The 25,706-nt window shown below is 35.2% G+C and overlaps 2 protein-coding genes across 2 annotated transcripts in view; one reads left to right on the top strand and one right to left on the bottom strand.

Annotated features, from left to right (window-relative positions):
* The window catches only part of IFT74 (intraflagellar transport 74), an 84,603-nt gene that overhangs the window by 50,207 nt on the left and 8,690 nt on the right, over window positions 1-25,706 (bottom strand). The window contains exons 2-8 of the mRNA XM_007948143.2: window positions 23,850-23,985; window positions 22,634-22,682; window positions 20,595-20,693; window positions 20,383-20,443; window positions 16,268-16,327; window positions 15,722-15,783; window positions 484-622 (exon numbers count right to left, since the gene is read on the bottom strand). Coding sequence (XP_007946334.1) covers window positions 484-622; window positions 15,722-15,783; window positions 16,268-16,327; window positions 20,383-20,443; window positions 20,595-20,693; window positions 22,634-22,682; window positions 23,850-23,985 — 606 coding nt within the window. The remainder of the gene's footprint in view (window positions 1-483; window positions 623-15,721; window positions 15,784-16,267; window positions 16,328-20,382; window positions 20,444-20,594; window positions 20,694-22,633; window positions 22,683-23,849; window positions 23,986-25,706) is intronic.
* LRRC19 (leucine rich repeat containing 19) lies at window positions 6,760-10,223 on the top strand. The gene is made up of 4 exons (XM_007948135.1): window positions 6,760-6,837; window positions 8,086-8,599; window positions 9,232-9,417; window positions 9,895-10,223. Exons 1-4 carry the CDS (start codon window positions 6,760-6,762, stop codon window positions 10,221-10,223), a joined length of 1,107 nt encoding a protein of 368 aa, XP_007946326.1.

The raw sequence follows: 25,706 nt of genomic DNA, 5'->3' as shown, positions 1-25,706 counted from the left end.
ACTGAGGAAATGCAGGACAAAAAGCAGTGCATAAATATGAGGGCACAGGGGAAGGGTTACAGGATACGGAGGGGAGCAGACTGGGTTAGGGTTGGACATGGTAAATGGGGAGTGAAACTAAATGTACACGTAATGTCGAATGTAAAACAAGCTCTTAAAATTTAAAAATAAAGAAAGAATATTCTATTTAAAAAAAGCAAGTGTTCTCATATGTCCTTATGACATGTAAAAATGAATGACACACAGAACTGAACAAAGATGAAAAAATTTGATAAAAGCTAAGTCATCCAGTAGCATAAGCAAATGGGGTTTTCTAGACAGTGAACTCTCAAGCTCGAATGTACACACAGATCATCTGGGGATCTCGCTAAATTAACACTGTGCTGGTCAGTTTCTCAGGGAAGCAGCTGTTGTTTATCTTCAGACCACACTTCTGGTAGCAAGACTGTTACCCATCTGGCACATAGTAATTACTATTATTACCTGCAACAATTTCTCATTTGTAGTTTTCATCTCTGTGTACCTAACTTGTTTTTCAGGAGACATATTTTTGATAATGCCATCTGCTGATTGTTTTTCCTGTTCAATGTCTTCTTCTACATTTCTAATTTGTTTTTCTTTCCTGAAATCAGAAAATAAAATACTCTTACTATATTGTGGAGAAAAATACCAATTAATTTTACTCAAGTCATAGTCTCAATTTAATAGGTTAATCAATCAGAGTAGTTTAACCATGGCAATTCAAAAGCCATTATTTGTACAAAAAAAAATTCTATTTGACCTATTTAAAATTTAGCTTGGCCCTGCCAACACAGACTTATCTTACATCTTTCTCTTCTCCATCCCTAAATCCTTCTATTTCCTTACTCTCCATTTTGCTTTACTAAGAGAACACAAAGATTATCACAGAAAATCCTCAAGGATGTATAAGATAAGAGGATGTATTTACACCTTTTAATAGTTCTCACATCCCCAAAACAAATAAGTTTTAGTGGTTTCAAACATCCTTTAGCCACCCAATTCTTTGCCAAATGAAATCTTGTACAGAAGTTTACCATGTAAATCATAAAAATCACTGAAGCGCTAACTGAACTAGGAAGTAGGGAAAACTATAGTACAATTTAATTTGAAAAAATCATAGCTTTAGATTAATAATATGCATTGCTTAAATTACCTTTTACCTACTCCTTTAATCAAAATAAGTATTCTACCAATTATTGTTATATTTTAACACTGCAAAATAGTAAGATAATTTCACTAAAAACAGAGCTACCATTACAAATAAAAGTAGTAATAGTGAAATTATTATTAGCAATAATTACCTTTATCACATAATCACAAGAAATATCAGCAACGTGGCACCTACTACCTATGGTAATTAAGTTTGTGTGTCAACTTGGCTGGGCCTGGTTGAGTGGCTGGGCAGCTGGATGTAGTATTCCCCATGAGGAGACTGGTAATCAACTCCACGGTTGAATCTATTGTGAGCAGCTGACTAGCTGCCTTAGGGATGTGGTCTGCTTCCTGTATATAAGGAGAAGCCTTGAGGGATGGTGTCTAGTTTATGGCATGCTTGAACCCAACATGTAGCTGTGTCACTGTTCAGCAGCATGCCATGCTCTGCTGACCTTGGGACTTTCAATGAACTTGAATTAATGGCCTGCCGTGTGGTTTGGTAACATCAGGACTGTGCCTTTTTACTTTCAACCTTGGGCTTGTCAGTCTCAGCAGCCAGCAGCTGTCTGAGTGAGGAAAAGCCTCTAGCTTCAGATGGCCGGGAGCTGGAGGCAGAGCCGAAGCCCCAGGCTGAGGGGCTTTCACCCAGCCCTTTGAGCTTGGCACTTTGAACCCAGACTTAAAGCCTCCAAACGGTAAGAGAATATTAACTCCTGTTTGTTAAAGCCATCCCGTTTGTGGTATAGTCCTGTCAGAGCAGCAGTAGGTAACCAAAGCACTACCCATGCAAGGTCAATGACAGGTGTTGTTGTTGTTATGTGCCATAAAGTCAGACCTGACTCATAACGACCCCTCCTTGGGTTTCTGAGGTGGTATCACTACGGAAGTAGATTGCCCAACCTTCCTTCCAAGGAGTGGCTGGTGGGTTTGAACCATCAGCCTTCTGGTTAGCAGTCAAGTGCCTTAGGCACTATGCTACCAGAGCTCCCCAATGATAGATAGGGTAGAGAAAAAAATGCTGAAAAAAAAAAAAAAAATAGGTAATATGCCACTTGTCATGTAAATACTTCAAAATTTACTTATAAATTGAGCATAAATTTTCAGTCTTAAAATCCTAAATTTCTATTTGGGTCTACAAATCTGATTTTTCTACCACTATTTATTCTCTTTCATTTATATATACCAACTTCTACCATTTTCACAATCACTACCTAAGCCCCTGAGATCCACATTTTCTCCTACAATAAATACCCAACTACTAAAATAAGATAATCTAAACTTAGAAATTTCTCTACAGACAATATCTTATAATAATCAAATAAAAGGTGAACATAAGATACCAAATCAAACCAAACTCACTGCCATAGAGTCAATTCTGACTCATAGTGATCCCCATTAGGTCTTCAAGGCTGTAAATCTTTACAGAAGAGCAAGACTGTCTCATCTTTCTTCCACAGAACAGCTGTTGTTGCTGTTATGTGTTGTCGAGTCGGACCCGACTCATAGTGACCCCTCCTTGGGTTTCCGAGGCAATATTACTACAGAAGTAGATTGCCCAGCCTTCCCTCCGAGGAGTAGCTGGTGAGTTTGAACCACCAACCTTCTGGTTAGCAGTCAAATGCCTTAGTCACTACGCTAGCAGAACAGCTAGTGGGTTTTTAATAGCCAAACTTTTTGGTTAACAGCCAAATGTCTTGGCCACTTGTACCACCAGAGATCCTTAACATAAGATACAGACAACCTAAAATTTCCATTTATTTCTGTCACTGTTGGATCGGGTGGCAATGTCTCTACTTTGAGCTACAATTACTATAGTTTAATAAATGTGTTTGCTGCTGCTTCACCTGACATATGGGATCATAGAACTTTCCAGTAGAAAAGATCATCTATTTCAATCTCTTTGTTTCATATAGATTGAGAATACTAAGACCCAGAAGAGCTCATCTTTTGGAACTAACACATTCTGAACTACCAAAAATACCAAACCCACTGCCATCGAGTTGATTCCAACTCATAGCTCCCCTACTGGGTTTCCAAGGCTGTAAATATTTACAGAAGTATATTGCCTCATCTTCCTCCCAAAGTGGATCTGAACCGCTGACCTTCTGGTTAGCAGTCAAATGCCTTACCCACTAAGCCACCTAGAGCTCCTTTTACTGCATAACTCTTCATTACCACGATGAATCTTATTAATATTTCTACCTAAGAGGTATACTGTGGCTAGATGGGAACCAATTTTGTATAGTATTATATTTTACAGACGGGAAACTCCAACAAAAGGAAGTTTACTGGTTTTCTGAAGGCCACGTAATGGCCAACTGTCAGGTCTTTAAACACTCTGAGCACTTTGCTCCTGTCATAATGTGGTAGGGAAATGGTCAATGACGGTCGTAAAAACAAGTAAACAACAGAGATAAAAATCAATGAGATACAAAACTTGGTGGTATCTTTTCAATTTGAATCTTCCAAATATAAAACACATTCAACACTATTTCTATTCCTCTAGAAATAACATATCTTCTAAAAGTATTCATTTTCAATATTATACACTAACTTGCAAAGTAAACTTTTTTACATTTTTCAGAATAAATAACAATCATAAAGATTAAACACACTGCTTGTTACACTAACAAAGTCAAAGATAACTTTAAGAAATTAGTCTTCTAGTCAATCTTTTGCTAAGGAAGTCTAGTTGTTTTTTTTTAAACACCTGTTCATTGGGTACAAAGGTTAAAACAAAGTAAAATACAATCATATGACATACTTTTCCTTACTGGGGCAGAAGAAACAGAATTGATTCCTTCCGATTGCCAATCTCAGACGGAAAAGAAAAAGTAAAGGTAAGATCTATATGTGTTTGGTGTTGTTACTGATTTTTTAAAAAATAAATCATACCTAAACTTGTGAATTTTGTAAAACAATGCTTTGCCTTTAACAAGTTATGAAACAGCAGAAAATATTAAATATTTACACAGTCTATCTCAAAAATAATATAAACTTGGGACATGGATAGAGAATCTTTTCCAAACAAAACAATGTAATACCAAAAAAGTTCTCTTTAAAAAAAAAAAAAAAAATTATCTACACAAATATCTAAGACTTTTTATTTATTCTGAAATATGTTAATTATACAGCATTTTGAAGTGACATTAAATGTCAAACAAATTTGCAAGATGAAAAAAGATTGGCCATCAGTTGACAATTGTTGAAGTTGGGGCAAGATGTAGTTTCCATATTTTTGTTTTTTCTTGAAATTTTCCATTATAAAAGTTTTAAGACTTGAAAAAAAGTCCGTAAGATAGTTAAGAAATGAGCGAAACTACTTGTGAATAATTAACATGTTATTTCAAATACACTGAATTCTGGCACAAATATCTAAACTACTTAGTGACAAAACTGCACATATATTTTACTTAACAAAACCAAAATAATTATAGCACTTTTTACTTCCCAAAGACTCCTAAAAATTTGTACTTAAAGTTGCATTAACATGGACAGGCATATAAAGCGATCAATAACATCTGTGATGAAAGCTTTCCTCAACAATCAACCATACACGACCAAAAGGGCAGCATTTGTCCAAAAACAAAGTTCAGAAGGCAGGAAGGGGCAGGAAAGAATGAATGGAAACAGGGAACCTAAGGAGAAAGTGGAAAGAGTGCTGTTATAGTGAACAGACTACAACTAACATCGAAAAACAAAATGACCGTAACTTGTTGAATGGAAAACAAACATGCTCTATAAACTTTCACTCCAATGATGACAATAAAATGTCAAAAAAAATGCATTAGTAAGAACACTGTTTCTTCTTTAATATACTATGTACCATTTCCTTTTGGGTAAAGCTCTTTTTTTCTCTCTCTCTCTCTTTTTTGCTGTAATGTAGGCGGCAGGGTATTTAAAAGAATACTGAATTTTATGAAATAACTGGGAAGAAACTGATATTACATTTGTTCTGTATTTTTTATTAGCTACTAAACTGAAATAGGAGCTCTGGTGGTACAGTGGTTAAAGTGTTTGGCTGCTAACCAAAAAGTCAGTGGTTTGAACCCACCAGCTGCTCTGCAAAAGAAAGATGAGGAAGCCTGCTTCTGCAAAGATTTACAGCCTTGGAAACTACACAGGGCAGTTCTACTCTGTCCTATAGGGGCACTACGAGTCAGAATTGAGAACTGACTTAATGGCAATGGGATGTGATTTGGTTTTTAATCACTAAAATAAAATCCAAGTATTACTTCAATTTGAGGAAAAAATCCAAAAGGAAATAAAAAGAAAAAATGGTCTTTTTTTCAAAAACTAACTTTTTTAAGGAAAATGTATGCATAACCTACTGGCTATTTGGCCAATCCAATTTCTTTAAGTTTGCTAATAATGCTATGTAGTGTTCCATTACATTGTACATAAGGTCTTAAGAGTTGGAAACAACTCAATAGTAGCTAATAACAAAAGTGATTCTTATGTGTAGGGATTTATCTGTTCACTTCAGTGATGGTCAACAGCCATCCCTTGTCTTTCCCCTTTTAAAAGAGACACACATATGAAAATTTCCATGGATTATGTGGCTCAACCAGTGCCCTTTATAACTTTAGACCTAATATTATTTTAGATTCCTTGAGACTTTTTTATACAGAATCTACATTGAGCTCAGTCTACACTGCTTTCAAGTATGCAATGTATCAAGTGGAAAGAAAAATAATTTTAAAATCCTTTTCTAATCATTGTAATTTTATTTCCATTAGTACATTGATGATAAAGATAATAAATGTTAAGACCTCCCTCTGTCTCCATTTCTACAGAGGATTGCAGGCCCTACCTTGCTTCCATTTCCTTCCACAGAAGGAATAGCTTAGCCATTGATATCATTTACACATTCATGATAATATAAATACTGAATACTGATCTAATTACAACTGTGTTAGAAGAATTATGAGACAGGAACATTTAATGTGTTGGTTATAAAGGTAGGAAGTATTTGAAAGAGAGAGGAAGACTCCCATCTTCCATAGTTGGAAGTCAACAGATAATACCAACGGATATAACCACAGGGAGGAAGTAGGAAGAGAGCTATTACATTGTGGGTATTGCAATCAATGTCACAAAATGTTACTGAACTGTTGAATGGAAAATAAATTTGCTCTATAAACTTTCTCCCAAATCACAATAAAAATAAATACCAATGGATAATGCTTTAGACTGAAAAATCAGGAAATAGCAATATAAGCATATATTTAAACATGTATACCTACATAAATATATATTCTTCCGGACATTCTTCTGTGCACTTATATTAAAACATTTAAATGTACAACCACTTCAGTTGCTTTAAAGGTCCTTTCAACAGATCTAATAACTAACGTTATTATTGTTGAACTAATGAGACACCCTAAAAACTATTATCTTCTCGTTTCCCACAGGTACTTTTCAGTTTGTTCAAATCAAAGTGCCACAATGGAGAAGGGTCAGGTCTTGTTTCATGCTTTATGTATTTTAGGAAAAAGTTTTAAAAATCAAAGAGTTCTTAACAATCACAAAAGTACTAGTCTCCTATTGAGATAAAATACTCTCTTCTATCAGGCCAGCAGTATGAAAATCACCTGCATCACGATCCTTTGGTCCCTTGCCATGGTATTATTATCAGATGAAAGCCAGGCTTCTAAAACAGTAAGTCCTCACAATCAACTAAATAAAATATGGTCAAAGGTAAACTTGGTGTACATTCAGGAGTATATCCCATAGCAGCATAAGAAAGTAAAGAAAACCGGAGCTATCGAAAATAACTCTGTAGTTAGCTGTGTATATTCAAAATCAGCTCTCTGAGCCAGATTTTAATTTGACAAAAGCAGTTTTCACTTTTTAAAACTGTTAGATCTTTAAGAGTCAATTATAAAGAAAAATCTGTACATTTTCAGTATAAAGCCAGAGAGTAGTTTTAAGATATAAAAATCACACTTTAAAAGGTAAAAAACTTTGTAAAACACATATTTATGAAAGAAATTATAATAAACTGTAGTAAACAATGTTGCTGCAGTGTTTATTATATTGGGGGGATATTTCAAATGCAAAAGTAGTCAAAAGAAGAGCTATCGCTTTGGATTTATACCCACAGAAGGATACAGATGTGACCTAGCTCTGACACATTGTCTGGCTCCTTCACTCAATATATGGCTCAATTTTTTTTTTTTTTAAGATATGTATCTCCTTTTCAAACACCAAACTTTGAGCTGTTAACCTCATAAACCTGTATTAAAAAAAAAAACCAAATGCACTGCTATCGAGTTGGATCCAACTCATAGCAACCCCTCCTTGGGTTTCCAAGGCAGTATCATTATGGAAGTAAATTAATTGTCCAACCTTCCTTCCGAGGAGTGACTGTTGGGTTTAAACCGCCAGCCTTCTGGTCAGCAGTCAAATGCCTTAGGCACTACGCCACCAGAGCTCCCTTAAACCTGTATATTAGGTATTATTTTTAAATTATTTAGTACATCCTTAGGTAAAGTGTTGGCTATGCTGACATATTTCTAAATAATTTCCTCAGAATAAATGCTAATCTTGCACACCAAATAAATTAATAGAATTATTATTTACCATTTATTTCCATATATATAAATAAGAATCTACCAGTACTCTTTCTGTTTGTAATGATTATGTAATAATATTTGGAAGATAGCTGTATGACAAATAATCTCATCAGGGTATATGCATCAGAATTTCTTTAATGTTTAATATTTCACCACAAGAAAGAAAAAATATTTGTTCTACCTTCTTCACATGATAGTACCAAAAGATTAGAGATGATATTTTTCTTCAGAACTATTTCCTTCCAGTGTCAAAGAGCCTGAATATGAAATTTTAGAAAATAATGTTAATATTTTTCCTAACTAATTCATTTTTAATTTTGTTCTTTTTTAGGAAGTCAGATGCAATTTCACAGAAAAGAATTATTCCTTCATTCCAATGGATATCCATAAAGATGTTACTATACTTGATCTCAGTTATAACCAAATTACTTTGAATGTTAGAAATATAAGGACACTACAGATGTATGTTTTACTCACTGAGCTCTATTTGATTGAAAATAATATCTTTATCTTACATAATAACAGTTTTAGTAACCTCTCCAATCTAGAAATTTTAAATATCTGTAGAAACTCTATCTATGTAATTCAACAGGGTGCTTTCATAGGCTTAAATAAACTACAACAGTTACATCTCTGTCAAAACAAAATAGTTCAGTTGGATCCTGATATATTTGTGCCTCTTCAAAATCTGATACTTTTGAATCTGCAAGGCAATTTGATACGCTCTTTTGATGTTCCACAACTATTTCATCTGGAATTAATAATTTTACATGGAAATCCATGGAACTGCTCATGTAGACTATTCAATTTGCAGAACTGGTTGAATTCATCAAATGTGACACTAGGTAAGCTATCTTAAAATGATCAAAACAAAATGTGACTGAATTTAGGTTGTTTTGCTGCAAAAAAAAATCTCATTTTACCTTTTCAAGAGAAGCAAACTATTCCTGTTTAAAGGAGACATGAAGAAGCATTGATAAGCAACTGCTGAATAGATGTTACCCTTCCCCATTCCCGGGCTGGGGAGGTGAGGAAAGAAAAATGTTCCATATGCATGAGATAACTTTATTACTTCATGTATTAAGTATAAACTTTCAATACTTTTTCTTTACGTACTTTCCTGTTAAGACAGCTTGCCACAGAGTAGGTGAAAACAGGGGCCCTATGTTGTTAATTGCAAATCATGCGCTGCTTAAGACCCAGATCTTAGCCATAATTTTAATCATAAAATACTAACAGAGACAAAGTAAGCAATACAGAGATACTTCATTTAAAATGTATTTATAAAATATATTATCAGGTATGTGCATCTTTCCCTCATTGTTTTGCCAGGCAAATACAACAAGAGCTTCTTTCTTATAGTATCTTTACTAATGAGAGACAGAATGTCAAAAAAAAATCCTAGATAAGAATAATACAAATTGTTAACCATTCTTATTCTCTATGATAAATGTCAATTTTTTTTCTGATTCACTAGAAAATGAAGACATCACCATGTGTAGCAACCCGGATATCCTGAAGAGCTACAGTATTAAAACAGTACCTTATAAAACGGAATGTCACTCAAAATTTTCATCTATAAATGAAGATCTTGATGTCTATTTCAAATCTATTAGTAATTCAACATTTAATTATTCCTTGAACAACATAACAATAAATTCAGGTAATATACTGGTTTTAAATATGATTATCATTGAAGGTATCATATTAAATAAATTGAGGTAGTTTTTATCTCTCATTTTAAATATCTATGAACAATGTAAAAGAACAATGTCTCATCTTAACAAAAAGATTTACAGAATACTGGGTTTCCAAACTAGGTTCTGCTAGTTATCAGACAAAAGTAACTGTGCAAATTATTTAACTTCACTGAGCCTTAGTTTTAACGTATCAAGTCAGAATTCTCAACTGGCATAAATCAATAATGTCCTAGGTGAAAGGTAAATGAAAAGATATTCTTTTATTATACTATGAAATACCTTTTATTTATTGTTGATTTAGTAACTTTCACCTAAAGAAAACTATAATGTATGTTCTTTCCCAATGCCAAGATTATGTTGTATTAGGATATGCTATTAATTTGTTTTTGTCAATTTAACAAAATCTCTCTTTCTCTCTCTCTCTCGGTATCCCATTTAAGAACATGAAAGTTTTGGAAAAAGTTGGGCTTTTCTTGTGGGTGTTGCTGTCACTGTACTGATGACTTCACTACTCATTTTTATTTCTATCAAATGCCCAGTATGGTATAATTTTCTGCTCAGTTACAATCATCACCGCCTGGAAGAGCATGAACCAGAAACCTCTGAAGATGGTTTCACTGGCAATTCAAGTCCTCTTTCAGAGATACCAGAAACAAACTCTGAAGAAACTACAGTAATATTTGAACAACTACATTCATTTATGGTAGATGATGATGGGTTTATTGAAGATAAATATATAGATACCCATGAATTACATGAAGAAAATTAACTTATTTTAATGTTTGATTCTTTTAAACATGTTATCAGTCCTCTCACAGTGTAGACGTGGAGATTCTGATACATGACACACCAAACTGCTAATACACATTCATGTTAAATACAATATATACATCAATATAAAAAAACTGTTCTCTTCATTGGTACGGATGAAGCAAGTTGAAATACAATAACTGACACTCCTCAGTAGTGAACAGTTACATGGCTAATCTACGATACCAGCATTACTATTCTCAGCTGCATTTATAAAACCATGAATACTGATAAGGAAAAAGCCAAAAGTATGTTATTAATTAAAAAGAACTAATCCTCATATTAACCTAGATATTTAAATGTTATATATCTTCAATTACAGTTCCAATCAGTAAAATAAATAAGGGTTTTGGATATCTATCATTATGGGTCAAAGTATGGAAGAATGGGTAACTTAAACTCACAATATTCTAAGATAAATTTTATGCTCATAGTGTGAATTCATGAAGTTGAAAATACTGTTTTAAAATATGCTTCCTGATTTATCACAGTAAATTTCCTTAAACTTTAATAGCAACATAAAGCACAGGCACAACATTCAGGCATAATCCCTAATAAACTGAACAGGTTATAAAGAAAGCCCATCAGTACAATGTATGACTGCCACAACTGACTAGGACAGAGGCTTCCCAAGTGGGAATCAGAATTATCAATGGTTCTTATTTTAAAAATACGTATTGTTTTCCTCTCTCTGAGATTTTTACAAAAATGGGCCTGGTCTGATGCAGAGAAATCTTCAGCTGGTTCATGGATAGCTATCAGAGATCTGCTATTTAGAGCAATGCTTGCTTCCCAAATTACTTTCTAGAACACGATGTTCCTGAGAGATACCTAGAAGCATTACAGGGGGAAAAATAAAAAGGTCCACGGTCAAGTTAGGAAACATGGGATTCAAGCAAAATAAAAAAGTCTTTACTATAGGACTTTCCTAAGCTAAACTGTTCTTTGAATCTTCAAAAGAAAAATATTAAGTATTTTCCAAACTTACTTGACAACAAAAATAATTTCTTACAGTATACCGTTGAAGAGCTGATAGCACAATAATGATCCAAAGAACATAGTTTGGAAAACACTGGCCTTAAGACTATAGCTATTATAGGAAGGATCTAAAGTAAATTACTTGTCAATTTCTTAAAACCAATTGGTTGCAATCATAATTTTACCAACTTAACAATGTAAATAGTGGCATTAAAAACTATAGCAAACTCTGTAATATTTTACCATCCATGCATGAGGAAATAAGTATATTTGTCCATATGCTTTAAAGATAATTTATCTCTAAAACAATGAAACATATTTATGGATGAAATAATATGTCTGAGGTTTTATTTATCATAACACTGGAAGGAGAACGGTAGCTAGAGGTATGGATGGAGCTAATGGTACTTGGTGCCGGAAGATGGGTAAATAGAAGTATAAACACTATTTTTTGCAAATTTCTCCAGAATAACATTTTTAAAATGTGTATATAGTTAAAGATCCCATAAAAGAAACTAAAAATATGTAAATTTATAGATTAATGTATATAAATTATTTTTAAAGTTATGTTGTTGTTGCTGTTATTATGTGCTGTGGAGTCGGTCCCAACTCATAGTGACCCCTCCTTGGGTTTCCGAGGCAGTATCACTACAGAGGTAGATTGCCCCATCTTCCTTTCGAGGAGTGGCTGGTGGGTTTGAACCGCCAGCCTTCTGGTTAGTAGTCAAGTGCCTTAGGCACTATGCTACCAGAGATTCTGTTCAAAGTCTACTGAGAGAAAATGAAAACTGTTTAGGATGATATGCCCTGTGAAATAAAAGAATGGACCTATTTATTTATATTGCATATTTGCTTATATTTATAGGAACATGTTTCTAATAAAGGATATAAATGTTTTTATGTTTAATATTTCTAATAGATAACACCAATTATAATTTACTGTTCTAAATCTTAACATGCAAGAATGATATAATCTCAGGAACACTTAACTATATTTTCTCAGTGATGCATCATTCTGCTAAAATATAATTTCCTAATTATAAAATACAAACATTAATATTGACAAATGTAAAAGAAATGAAATATAATTATAAATGGGCAAAGGCTACATCTAACTTCAACCTCATATTCAAAGCCTTTTATCATTCCGCCCTTAGAATGGGTATTCAATAAATATCAGACTAAATAAAGAAAAACAGCTTTAAAATTATAATTACATGTTTTTAAAGGACAACTGATTTTAATAAATAACAAACCAGAAAGCGTAGACATCAGAATTGGACAAGAACAGTTAGTTCATGCTGACACATAAATATGAATTAAAGCCAGGTTTCTAAGTATTATTGTGGTAATTTATCAAGGCTATCTACTATATCCAACTTACTATAAACAGACATTCCATATTATGCACTAAAAGAAAACACAGAAAATTTTCACACGTGCCTTCTTAAGGTATGATATTTCCTGCTCTCTTTGAATGTTTAAAGTCAAGATGAATCTTTGTGCTATTAAGATGTTAGCCATCTGGTTAATGCATGAAATAACTCTTTCCTCCTGCTGTATGTATATAAAAGTTGTTGTTGTTGTTACGTGCCGTCGAGTCAGCCCCGACTCATAGCGACCCCTCCTTGGGTTTCCGAGGCAGTATCACTACGGAAGTAGGATTGCCCAACCTTCCTTCCGATGCAAACAATAATTCCCAGATTATAAATTTTAAGATTGCCATATGTTTATTGGTTCATTTGATTAAAGAGAAAATATCATAAAATGTAGTAATTTGCCATGAAAATATCACCAAACAGTTTTGACACTTAATATCTGTGTTTTTAATTGTTTTAGACAATATTTAATTAAAGTCAAAGAGGTGATGAAGAATAATTATATTTACATCAAATCTACTTTCTAGGCATTATTCCCAATGCTACATTGACTTTATCAACAAAGTCAAAGTTAGTTGGTATCTGGTCTTCAGTTTGAACTGTCAGCCTTGTGGTTAGCAGTCACATGCCTTAGGCACTATACCACCAGAGCTCCTTGTATGAAGATGCATATATAAATTTTATCTATAATACAGATTGCTAATATAACTACTATATGTCAATGTTGATGAGATGATGTAAATAGACCACTACTGATAATCTAATTTTCTTTGGATTAGGGCTGCAATCTCACAATTCAATTTTGTTAAAATGCCAAGTGGTAAAGAAGGTGTTTTTATCAATCTTAGACTTTAAGCTCCAAAAGTAGAAATCCTATTCATGTAATCTATGTTGTGTTATTCTTTGTATAGGACTTAAATATCTAATGGCAAATGAAGTTAATAGATATGTAAACAATAAAATATGTATTGCAACTATCCAACTTATTTACATTAAAAAAAAAAGGCAACAGGGAAAAATAGTTAAGAAAAATTCTAAGAGAACACATGGCTCAGCAGTTAAACTACCTAAAGCTCACCTAAGAGTCTGTTTGACAAGTTTTGATTTGGGTAAAAGGAAAGGCAATATACCAAAAGCAAGTGATCAACACAATAACACTAAAGAAAAGGATGACACAGGAAGGTATATAAGAGGTACAGACAACAAAGACAAACACTGTTACATATACAATACTGCATTACCTTTAATAACAAACATTCATCTACAGATAGATACATAGGTGAGTAGGCTAAATGATCAGGCACGAGGGAATATACCCATGACCATATATAAGTTTGGCAGATGATATTTCTACATAGATATTTGTATGTGACTTAACGAAAAAAAAAAAAATATATATATATATATATATATATATATATACACACACACAAATATATAATAGATATATGCTAGAGCTCTGGTAGCATAGTGGCTAAGACACTTGCCTGCTAACCAGACAGCTGGCGGTTCAAACCCACCAGCCACTCCTCGGAAGGAAGGTTGGGTAATCCTACTTCCGTAGTGATACTGCCTCGGAAACCCAAGGAGGGGTCGCTATGAGTCGGGGCCGACTCGACGGCACATAACAACAACAACAACATGCTAGAGCTAACAGGGCAAAGTTATGATAACTTCTTAGCCACAGCCAAATACCCTGAGAAAATGAGTCACTGGGCTCCACAGGCTCCCGACCATGGTTGCAGGTGACAATAAGTTCTACTGGTATAACAACACTACACAAAAACATTATTCTACATCCTACTTTGCTGAGTAGTGACTGGGGTCTTAAAATCCTACAAACAGCCATTTAAGATGCAACAATTGGTCTCTCCTTGTCCGGAACTAAGAAGCCTGAAGAAAACCAAAGATACATGGAAATAATTAGTCCAAAGGACTAGTGGACCATGCGACCCTCAGCCTACATGACCCTGAGACCAGATGAACTAGATGGTGCCCAGCTACTACTGTTAACCTTTGGAAAGGGATCAAAATAGGAGATCCTAAGTAGACTGGGAGAAAAATGTGGAACAAAACTCAAGATCATAGAAAAGACCAGGCTTACTGGTCTTATAAAGATTGGTGAACCCCTCGATACTATGGCCCTGTTCTGGTTATCTAGTGCCACTCTGACAAGAAATATATCACAAATGGGATGGCCTTAACAAACAGGAGTTTATTCTCTTATAGTTTGGAGGCTTCAAGTCCAAGTTCAAAGTGTCAGGCTCTATGGGCTGGGTGAAAGCCCCTCAGCCTTGAGCTTCAGCTCTGCCTCCAGCTCCCGGCCCACTGAAGCTAGACTTTTCTTCACTCAGATAGCTGTCAAAGCCCAAGGTTGACAAGTAAAAAGGCACAGTCCTGATGCTACCAAACCACACAGCAGGCCATTAATTCAAGTCCATTGTAAGTCCCAAGGTCAGCAGAGCATGACAGGCTGCTACTGAACAACACGGCTATGTGCAGGGTCCAAGTGTGCCATAAGCTAGAGACTATCCCCAAGGCTTCTTATATACAGGAAGCAGACCACATCCCAAAGGCAGCTACTGAGCTGCTTGTGGTAGATCCCACCATGGAGTTGACTGCCAATCTCATCATGGGGAATTACTGCCTCCAGCTGCTCAGCCACTCAACCAGGCCCAGCCAAGTTGACATACAAACATAACCACCAGAGAGCCCTGGAATGTTCATTCTGAATTGTTCATTCAGTCATTCTTCAGGCCTGGAATTGAACTCACTCCCGTGGCTTCTAGCCAGACATTTATGCCAGATAGGTACACTTCTCAGAACAATCCACCATGGGAGATCAGAAGGGCAGTATTTGCACAGGGAGACAGCTCCGAAGGTAGGAATGCAAAGGAAAGACACAGGGAAAAGCTAATCACAGGGAAAAAGTGGGAAGAAAGCTGTCACATTATGGGAACTGTGATCAGTATCCTGAAATAAAACGTATTTGAACTGTTGTATGGAAAATGAATTTGCTCTGTAAACTTTCACCCAAATCACAATAAAAATTTTTTCTTAAAAAAAAAGAATCTGTTTGATTTCTTTAATTTGTACTTACGTTTGTCTTTCAGTAAATATGACATCCATACTTTGTGTTTCACGATCATTTTGAGCTTTAAGCTGAATAAACAGTTAAAAACAGAAGTTAATGATAAAAATAATAACTATTAAACCAAACTATTTCTTTAGAGGTTATTCTGGGTCTGTACTAAATTATATATTATTATACTAATCCTAATGACATTCGCAATGTTTTTAAAAATACATTGTTTCTTCTTAAAAAAAAACATCAAACACTGTCATCAAGTTGGGTCGACTCACAGCAAGCCCTCTTTGGGTTTCCAAGGCAGTATCTCTATGGAAGTAGATTGCCCAGTCTTCCTTCTGAGGAGTGGCTGGTGGGTTTGAACCATCAGCCTTCTGGTTAGCAGTCAAATGCCTTAGGTACTACACCACCAAAGCTCCTAATAGCAGTATTTAGGATTATAGTAATACCCATATCTAAGGGCCATAACATTTTATCACACTGCTCTAGATGTAAATTATTTGTTTTAGATGATATGACTTAAGTAAATCTACTGCTTATATTTATAAATTTTCTTACCATATTGTAATCATTCATTACTTCTTCCATCTCAGTATTAGTATTAAGTTTATCTACCAACTAAAAAAAAAAAGTTGTTAGTCTTTATAAATTTTCTCTGTAATTTTTATAACTGTTCAATCTCAGTCTTATTCTTAGTTAATCAGTGCTCAGTGAGTAGTCGTTTAAGTCAAATATTAATACTAAGTATTTTATCTTCTAAGACAAAAAAAAATCTTGTACTACCTAAGTAAGCAATCACAATGCATTCGGTAAACAGTAAACTATATTTTTAGGATAGAAAAGTGAGCAGTAATGAGCTACTCTTCCTATAGACCACACCTAGAAGAAATCTGTCTGTACTGAAAAGATGCCTGAGTTTGTAAAGAAGGGTTTATTGCCGTTGTGTGCCAATGAGTATGATGACTCATAGTGACCCTACAGGACAGAACAGAACTGCCTCACAGGGATTCCTAGGCTGTAATCTTTACAAGAGTTCCTATGGAGCCACTGGCGGGTTCAAACCACCAACACGAGGGCTTAACCACTGAGCCACCAAAACAAAACAACAACAACACCAAAAAAACACTACCATTGAATTGATTATGATTCATAGTGACCCTATAGGACAGAGTAGAACTGCCCCCATAGGGTTTACAGAGAAAAGGCTACTACATCTTACTCCCATGGGGCAGCTTGTAGGTTCAAATCACTGACATTTTACTTAGCAGCAAAATGCTTAACCTGTGTGCTACTGGGGCTCCTTATTGAGCCAGTTGTTGTTGTTGTTGCTGTTACGTGCTGTCAAGTCAGATCCGACTCATAGTGACCCCTCCTTGGGTTTCCGAGGTAGTATCACTACAGAAGTAAATTGCCCAAGCTTCCTTCTGAGGAGTGGCTGGTGGGTTTGAACTGCCAGCCTTCTGGTTAGCAGTCAAGTGTTGTTGTTGTTGTTATGTGCCGTGGAGTCGGACCCGACTCATAGCGACCCCTCTTTGGGTTTCTGAGGCAGTATCACTACAGAAGTAGATTGCCCCATCTTCCTTCCGAGGCCTCCTTAAAAAAGGGCTTAAAGAATGCAAGTTTTGGGAAGACCTCTCTCTCTTTTTGTAAGTGGAGGAAGTTTTAACAGATATACAAATTTACACTAGTAAAAATACAAAGGAATTTTCCTGGTATTCTAAAAAAGGAAAAAAAAAAAAAAGTCAACAGGGCAAGTATCAAACAGAACACTAGTAAGCCACTTCAAAAAGTCAAGTAATGGTAACAATAATTAACATTTTAGGGTATTTGTTTCATGCCAAATACTGTTCTCCCATTTTACATGTATTAACTCATTCAATTTTCACAATTACTCTATGAAGTAGATATTACTATCTATATTTTATAGACAAGGAAATTTAGCTTCTGGCAGTCAGAATTGGAACAGGTGGTCCACTAAAAGCAAATTATTTTAGTATAACCAACTGTAACAATTCTACCACTTGTCTGTCAGTCTGTCATATTGTGGTGGCTTGTGTGTTGCTGCGAGGCTGGAGGCTCTGCCACTGGTATTTTACATACCAGCTGGGTCAGCCATGGTGGACAGGTTTCAGCAGAGGTCCCAGACTCAGACTGACTCAGAAGAAGGAAGGGGCCATCCACTTCTCAAACAATTGGCCAGTGAAAACCTTATGAATAGCAGTGAAACACTGTCTGATGTATTACTGGAAAACTTTATGAATAGCCCTGAAACATCATCCAATACAGTGCCAGAAGATGAGCCCCTAATACTTACATGTGTTAATATGTATCACACTTTTAATTATGATATAAATAATAAGTGCTAATGAGATCTAGGGAGCTCTGGTGGCATACTGCCTAAGGCATCTAACTGCTAACCAGAAGGCTGACAGTTCAAACCCATCAGTCACTCCTTGGAAGAAAGACTGAGCAATCTACTTCCATAGAGATACCACCTCGGAAGCCCAAGGAGGGGTTGCTATGAGTCACAATCAACTCTACGGCAGTGAGTTTGGTTTGGTTTGGTTAATGAGATGTAACATTTATTGAGTGCTTACTACATGTTAAGGATCTCTGGTGGTGTAGTGGTTAAAGCATTCGGCTGCTAACCAAAAGGTCAGTGGTTCAGGAAGGCAGTCTGCTTCTGTAAACATTTACAGCCTTGGAAACCCTACAGGGCAATTCTACTCTGTCCTATAGGATCAGAGTCAGAATCAACTCAACGGCACTGGGTTTTTGGTTTTACTGTATGTTAGTTATCTGGCTAAGTGATTTCTCTATATCAAAAAAAAGAAACAAAAAGTCAAGAGGGCATCAGACATGTCGTGCTACTTCATTAAATCTATAACTAGCATATGTTACGTTTTCTAATATTTTTAGACTAAGGACTTTACCAATGGATTCAATCTAACTAAAAAGATTTTTTACAAAATGTCACTTGATATTTTATAAAAACTATTTCTTTTTTATATTTAAAACAGAACATTTACTAAGGAAAATTCATACATTTTAGGCCCTCAAAATGTCCATTATGAATTATATAGTGCAAGAAACTTGAAATTATAATATACTATAATCAGCAAAATTTTGTTTGTATACCAAAAGCCAAACTCACTGCCCTCAAACTGAACCCAACTCATAGTGACCCCTCCGTGGGTTTCCAAGGCAGTATCACTACGGAAGTAGATCCCCCAATCTTCCTTCCAAGGAGTGGCTGGTGGGTTCCAACCACCAGCCTTCTAGTTAGCAGTCAAATGTCTTAGGAACTATGCCACCAGAGCTTCCTTTGTTTGTATAAATAATGTAAAAATACTAAGCAGGTAATCATAATTTACCTAACCATTACAGTAGAATGTTTCTTATTTCTTCTAACACTCACTGCTTCTTAGTTAGAAGCAGTGAGATAGAAGTGTGTCTTTTGCAATAAATAAAGCACCTAAGGGGAGCTCTGATGGCGTAGTGCCTAAGGCATCTGACTGCTAATCAGAAGGCTGGCAGTTCAAACCCACCAGCCACTCCTCGGAAGGAAGGTTGGGCAGTCTACTTCTGTAGTGATACTGCCTCAGAAACCCAAGGAGGGGTGGCTTTGAGTCGGATCTGACTCGACGGCAGTGAGTCTTTTGGTTTTTTTAAGGAGTTGAAAGTAAGAAAATCATGACATTAGAAATGTTCATGGTGCCAAAATCAACCTGAGGATTGGGACAGCTATGAACACTATGTCAAGACTACATTACAAATCATTTGTGATAGAACTAAACTATGTTACATACTCTATTTTGAGAGAATGCAAACACTTTATTTTGAATAAAACATATAAATGGAGGTATTCTGCATGTGAAATAATTAATTTTTTACAATTTCCTGGTGACAACATTACATAGAAAGGTAAAATGTGTTTGTTTGTTTTCAGTTGTTTTTTTATTGACATACAGGTAGACTCTATAAAATGTGTTTTCAAAGCAATGACATTATAGACATTCAAAACATTTTAGCTGCCTTGTAAATTATAATTTTAACATTGTTGAGAAAAAAAATATGTGTGTGTGTGTACATGTTTATTTGTAAATACTGGCAGTCCCCAGATTATGATCAAGTTCTGTTCCTAAACTTGTCTTTAAGTAGAATTTGTACATAAATCAGAATAGTAAGTTTCGTCTATAGCATCAGTTAGTCAAATGTTTGTATTGGTATACAGTACACCTTTCTATACATAAGAACACGTCCAGAAAAACTAAAATATCTTCCATAATAACATTTTGATGTATGTTACAAAGTAGTACCTGTTTGTTACTACAAACCTCAAGTTTTCAATATAATAGGCTTTATGGGGTTGGTTCATATGTACAGATTATACTTAAGTCAAATATTCATAACCTAGAGACTGCCTGTAAATGTATTTAAAAAAAAAAAAACTGGAAGATACACATCAATCAGTTAAGCCAAGTTATATCTGGGAACCAAAATGAAGTAGAAAGGAAAGGGGTATTTTACCCTATGTAGTTTTTATGGTTTGAAATGTTCACAAAAAGCATGTATTCATGAGTTATTTCATATTTAAAATAATAAATATTTTTAAGAGTGGTAAAAAGCAATGAAAATATTCAAAAGAAATTCTCTCAGAAGGCAGCAAATACCATGTTGTAGTCTGCTAGTTGTCCTTGAAACTCTTTGATTTCAATAGCTAAAGTTTCAGCCCTGCAAGCATAAAATAAATATTACATTCATAAATACATAAATAAGCAGGCAGTTATGAATATTATGCATAACTTAAACTCCTAACATTTTATTATCAAATGATATGCATAATAAAAAAGATTTTTCATATTTCAACTGCAAAATTTCTCACCTCTTTTCATATGACAAATATACTGAATTCTCTTGATTGTACATTTCTATTTCTTTCTGAAGTTTATTAATTTCAGTTGTAAGTTCACTTATTTTACTCCTAAATAAAAGAAAGTAAAAATATTTTTAATCTGAAAGAGAGTCTTTCTAGTTAAACAAAACTTAAACTCCTCATACATATATAACAATAATGTAAACGGTTTTATGAAATTTCACTAAAAAATAATTTAATTCATTTATTTGATCAAGAAAAAAGTATGATACTATCATGTACTATGATACTAGCACAGATTATCTAATGATTAAGAAAGATGAAATAAAACCAGAATAGAAGCCTGGTCAAAGTGCTACAATCCACGGACAGAAGTAGATGCCTAATTGTCACCCGCACAGATTCTGCTACCCTGGAGGACAGCATTGCTGAATATTGACAATACTGACATGCTAGGCCATTGAATAATTATTTGTGATAGCGGGGGGTGGCTATGTACTGTACGACATTTAACAGCATCCTTGGTCTGTAAAGTAGTATCTCTCCCCACTATCTATTTGTTGTTGTTGTTAGGTCCCAAGGAGTTGGTTTTGACCCATAGCAACTCTATGTACAATAGAATGAAACACTGTTTGGTCCTGCACCACTCTCACAATCATTGCTATCAACACCCTTCCAAAAAAAAACCAAACTCACTGCCGTTAAGCCGATTTGATTCATAGCACCCCCTCCCTGGGTTTCCAAGGCAGTATCACTGTGGAAGTAGATTGCCCAAGCTTCCTTCCAAGGAGTGGCTGGTAGGTTTGTACCACCAGCCTTCTGGTTAGCAGTCAAATGCCTTAGGCACTACGCCACCAGAGCTCCTATCAACACCCTTACAACAACAAAAAGGTCTCCAGAAATTGCTAAATATTCTTTGGTGACCAAAGTCATCTCTAGTAGAGAACCACTACTTTTGGTTCACACAATTACATGAACAGCTAAAACTATTCTTCAAAACAAGCACAAATCTTAGAGAAGAAAGGCAATGCAATGATCAACAAAAGAATAAGTTTATCTCTTTTCTTTCCTTTAATCAAAAAGTGGCTATCAGAAATGCTACACTGAATGATAGCCTCATTATCTTTCTTCACTTTGAAGACAGACTGGGGGAGGAACCTATACTTCTCTTTATCTGAGAAACCAATGCAAAAGAATCAAGAAACAGTAAAGAAAACAGGACTTTTAGACCATAATAGAAGGATAGATTAAATGAAATGGAAATAAGAGAGAAAGACGATATAGATGAGCTAAGAAGAAAATAGGAGCTCTGGTAGCATAGGCGCTAAAAGCACTTGACTGCTAACCAGAAGGTTGGTGGTTCAAACCCACCAGTCACTCCTCGGAAGGAAGGTTGGGCAATCCTACTTCCGTAGTGATACTGCCTCGGAAACCCAAGGAGGGGTCACTATGAGTCGGAGCCGACACGACAGCACATAACAACAACAACAACAAGAAAATAAAATGACAAAATGGAGACAGGACAGTAGGACATCTGAGCAGAAAAAAGGGTAAGCAGATAATGAGAAAAAAAATCTTAGTTTAGAGCTCCATGCTTAGAGACATACAACAAAGCTTATAAATATATTAAAATTAGGCCACATTTGCAGTAACTGATCATATAGGTACTTACGTAAAACTGTATTTACATAATTTATCATAAATAAATATATACATTTTCCCTTTCTTAGTAGATGTAACTATTGACGTTCCAAAGGTATGAATAATATACTTCAGAATTATTAGCAAAAATACCATAGAAGATTATTCTTATCATTAGATTAAAAATTTGAACCTGAAATACATAGCTCACATACAAGCAAATACATAAAATTAAGACTCTTAGCCTAACTATATCATCACCTTTATTTTGCAGTGTAGCCAAATTATGTCAGAATACAAAGTTATTCTTAAAAAGCAATAAATACCTAATTATTTTAATAAGTACCACAGCTATTAAATATTCATGATCACACATTAAAAAAAAAAAAAGTCTTTATTTAACACACCTAAGAAGCCCAAGATAGTAAGATTTGTCTAAAATTTGTCTCTGAGGACCTAAAAAAAAAAAAAGCAAAAGTGTTAGTATTAGTACTCTAAAAATGTCACCTAAATAGCATATCCAAAGCACAACCAGAATTCCACTCTACAATTATCATATTGTTGTTTGTTGTTGTTATTTGCCATCAAGTTGGCCCCGACTCATAGCGACCCCTCCTTGGGTTTCCGAGCGACCCCTCCTTGGGTTTCCGAGGCAGTATCACTACGGAAGTAGGAATGCTCAACCTTCCTTCCGAGGAGTGGCTGGTGGGTTTGAACCGCCAGCCTTCTGGTTAGCAGTCAAGTGCTTTAGCCACTATGCTACCAGAGCTCCCACAATTATCATATAGTCTTCATGAATACCTTTAACAAATCAATCAAGAAGAATTGATGCAACAAAAAGAGATTTAAAGCTAAGGAAACAATGAAACTTAAAAAGATAGGCTAGAGGTGGGCTGTTAAAACAGTAAACTCTGTAAGACAGATTGATTGACCAGATACTGAGTATTCAAAAAAAAAAAAAAACAAGCCCACTGTTGCTGTTGAGTCAATTCCAACTCACAGCAATCCTGTAGGACAGAGTAGAACTACCCTAAGGTTTCCAAGACTAAATCTTTATGGCAAGAGACTACCTCTTCTTTCTCTAGTGGAGTGGCTGATGCGTTTGAACTGCTGACCTTTTGGTTAGTAGCCCAATGCTTTAACCACAGCACTAACCCAAGCTCCTATACTGGGCATAAGGGAGTCTAAATTAGGTCTGTCCCTGGAAAAGAACTTTCTGCAATGATAGAAATACCATATATCACCAAAACCAAACCAAACTCACTGCTGCGGAGTCGATTCGACTCATAGTGACCCCTCCTTGGATTTCTGAGGCGGTATCTCTACGGAAGTAGATTCCCCAAACTTCCTTCCGAGGAGTGGCTGGTAGGTTTGAACCGCCAGTCTTCTGGTTAGCAGTCAAATGCCTTAGGCACTACACCACTAGAGCTCCTTGCCATAATGACTAATAGCTATCATACTGGACAGTGCAGATCAAGACCGTTAATTCCTCACAAAGGATTTTCACAGTCATTCTCTTATTTAACCTCACAATTATTTGAATCAAGGAATAAGAATTTCACTCTAATTCTGATTCAGTAAAACTTCTTGTAGAAAATACATTCATCTTCTTAAAATATATACCTTTCATTCCAGTTTTCATTCCACTCAAACCCTGTTGTGTTACAGGACGATCTGCAACTTTGATTTGAGAAGACAGAACTCCTCCTGTCCCAACAGGCCCACCACGAGAGCCTGGTCTTGCTGTTCCAGGTAGCATCTAAATGACAAACAAGACTTCTCTTTTAGTAAATAGGGATAACACTATATCTCCACCAATACAAAACCACAGACAATTAAAAATTAAATTCTACATTATTTACTAAATATTCCTTATATTTTTAATTTCTGAAATATTAAATAATATTCAGTAATATATAATAAATTTAACATTTAAAATTATATGACTATTAAATAATATATTTCTTTACATTTTAAAATCCTATGTAAGACATTATAATACCCCAAACTGCAAAGGAGCTAAATGACCACCACAGTAAATGGTTATCAATTTGTAGTGAATAAAAAACCAGTTTACAAAACAGTCTTTCTGATTCCACTTATGAAAAAAAAATATAGTAACAGTGGTTATCTCCACATAATATTAGTTTATTTTTATTTTATTCTTTATACAGATTGTTTTCAACATTATTATAATGAATATATATTATTTCTTAAATATAGAGAAAATAAGGAAGTTGTCATTTAAAACAAAACAAAAAAAAGATATACCATATTTTTACATAAGTAACGTGTGCCTTCTACATTTGTTTGTCAACTACTGCCTCCTTCCAGGAGGTATTTTTATAACCATGCTATACGAATTATTTTACAGCAACATGTAAAAAAAATAATTGGCACAGAGGCACTTATGAAAATACCTCCCATAGGAAGGGAGCAGTTGACAAACACATGTAGGAGGCGTGTGTTATTTGAGTAAAAGCACAGTGATTTCATCACAAGTTGGTCATGTAAGTACTAAAGGGCTTACCTCACTTAGCAAGCATTCCTATTATGACTGTACACTATTCTCCTCTGTTTTTGCAAAATCCAATATAACCTTATACACCCTGAGGAAAGGACACAAGATTCCCTTCTTGTCAATTATTAAGTATGTACAGGCATGGAAGGTATAGACCACAGTCTGAAGCTGTTCGATGCTATCCCTTCCTCTTCTGTTTGTCTTTCTTTCCCTCTTAATCATTATTTTTCTCCTTTTCAGCTAAAGAGCAAAGTAGTAGACTAAGTATGTGGTAGAAATTTTAGATTTAGCAGAGTTAAGTACTTAGTATTAACCAAAAGGTTGGTGACTGAATCTACTCAGTAGCACTTCAAAAGAAAGGCCTGGCCATCTACTTCCCAAAGATTACAATTATTGAAATCCTGTGGAATACAGTTCTTCTTTGAAAAACATGGGGGTCACCATGTGTGTGTTGTTTTGTTTTTTTTTGGTGTTAGAAATTTTAGACAGGGGTTGAATACAGCCATTTCCATTCATTTTGTCTATTTTTAATCCTGAAGCTGGTGGCCTCTAATTCCACCAACAGTTCTTAAGTGTCTCTGAGAATTTCTTGGGAATTATTTTGCATTTGGGGCCAGCAACAGTAATGCACTCCAGGGAATAGTGACACAAAAACACTATCAGCTACAAATTCAAATTAAATCCATTCAGGGTTAGCCTTGTTGTTGTTATGGTTGTTATGTGCCCTCGAGTTGGACCCGACTCATAGCGACCCCTCCTTGGGTTTCTGAGGCAATATCACTACGGAAGTAGATTGCCCCATCTTCCTTCCGAGGAGTGGCTGGTGGCTTTGAACCGTCAGCCTTCTGGTTAGCAGTCAAGTGCTCTAAGCACTACGCTACCTTGTTGTTGTTGTTGTTGTTATGTGCCGTCGAGTCAGCCCTGACTCATAGCGACCCCTCCTTGGGTTTCCGAGGCAG

This window comes from Orycteropus afer, unplaced genomic scaffold (assembly GCF_000298275.1).
Source record: "Orycteropus afer afer isolate SDZICR_OR568_19922 unplaced genomic scaffold, OryAfe1.0 scaffold00205, whole genome shotgun sequence".
In the NCBI taxonomy this organism is placed as follows: Eukaryota; Metazoa; Chordata; class Mammalia; order Tubulidentata; family Orycteropodidae; genus Orycteropus; species Orycteropus afer.
This window is presented reverse-complemented; position numbering and strand designations above follow the sequence as displayed.

Bases quoted from the DNA above. Each gene is read 5' to 3' on its own strand.
- LRRC19 (XM_007948135.1), top strand. From the start codon at position 6,760: ATGAAAATCACCTGCATCACGATCCTTTGGTCCCTTGCCATGGTATTA. The intron at 8,600-9,231 runs GTAAGCTATCTT...CTGATTCACTAG, and splicing joins TTCATCAAATGTGACACTAG to AAAATGAAGACATCACCATG. The intron at 9,418-9,894 runs GTAATATACTGG...ATCCCATTTAAG, and splicing joins CAACATAACAATAAATTCAG to AACATGAAAGTTTTGGAAAA.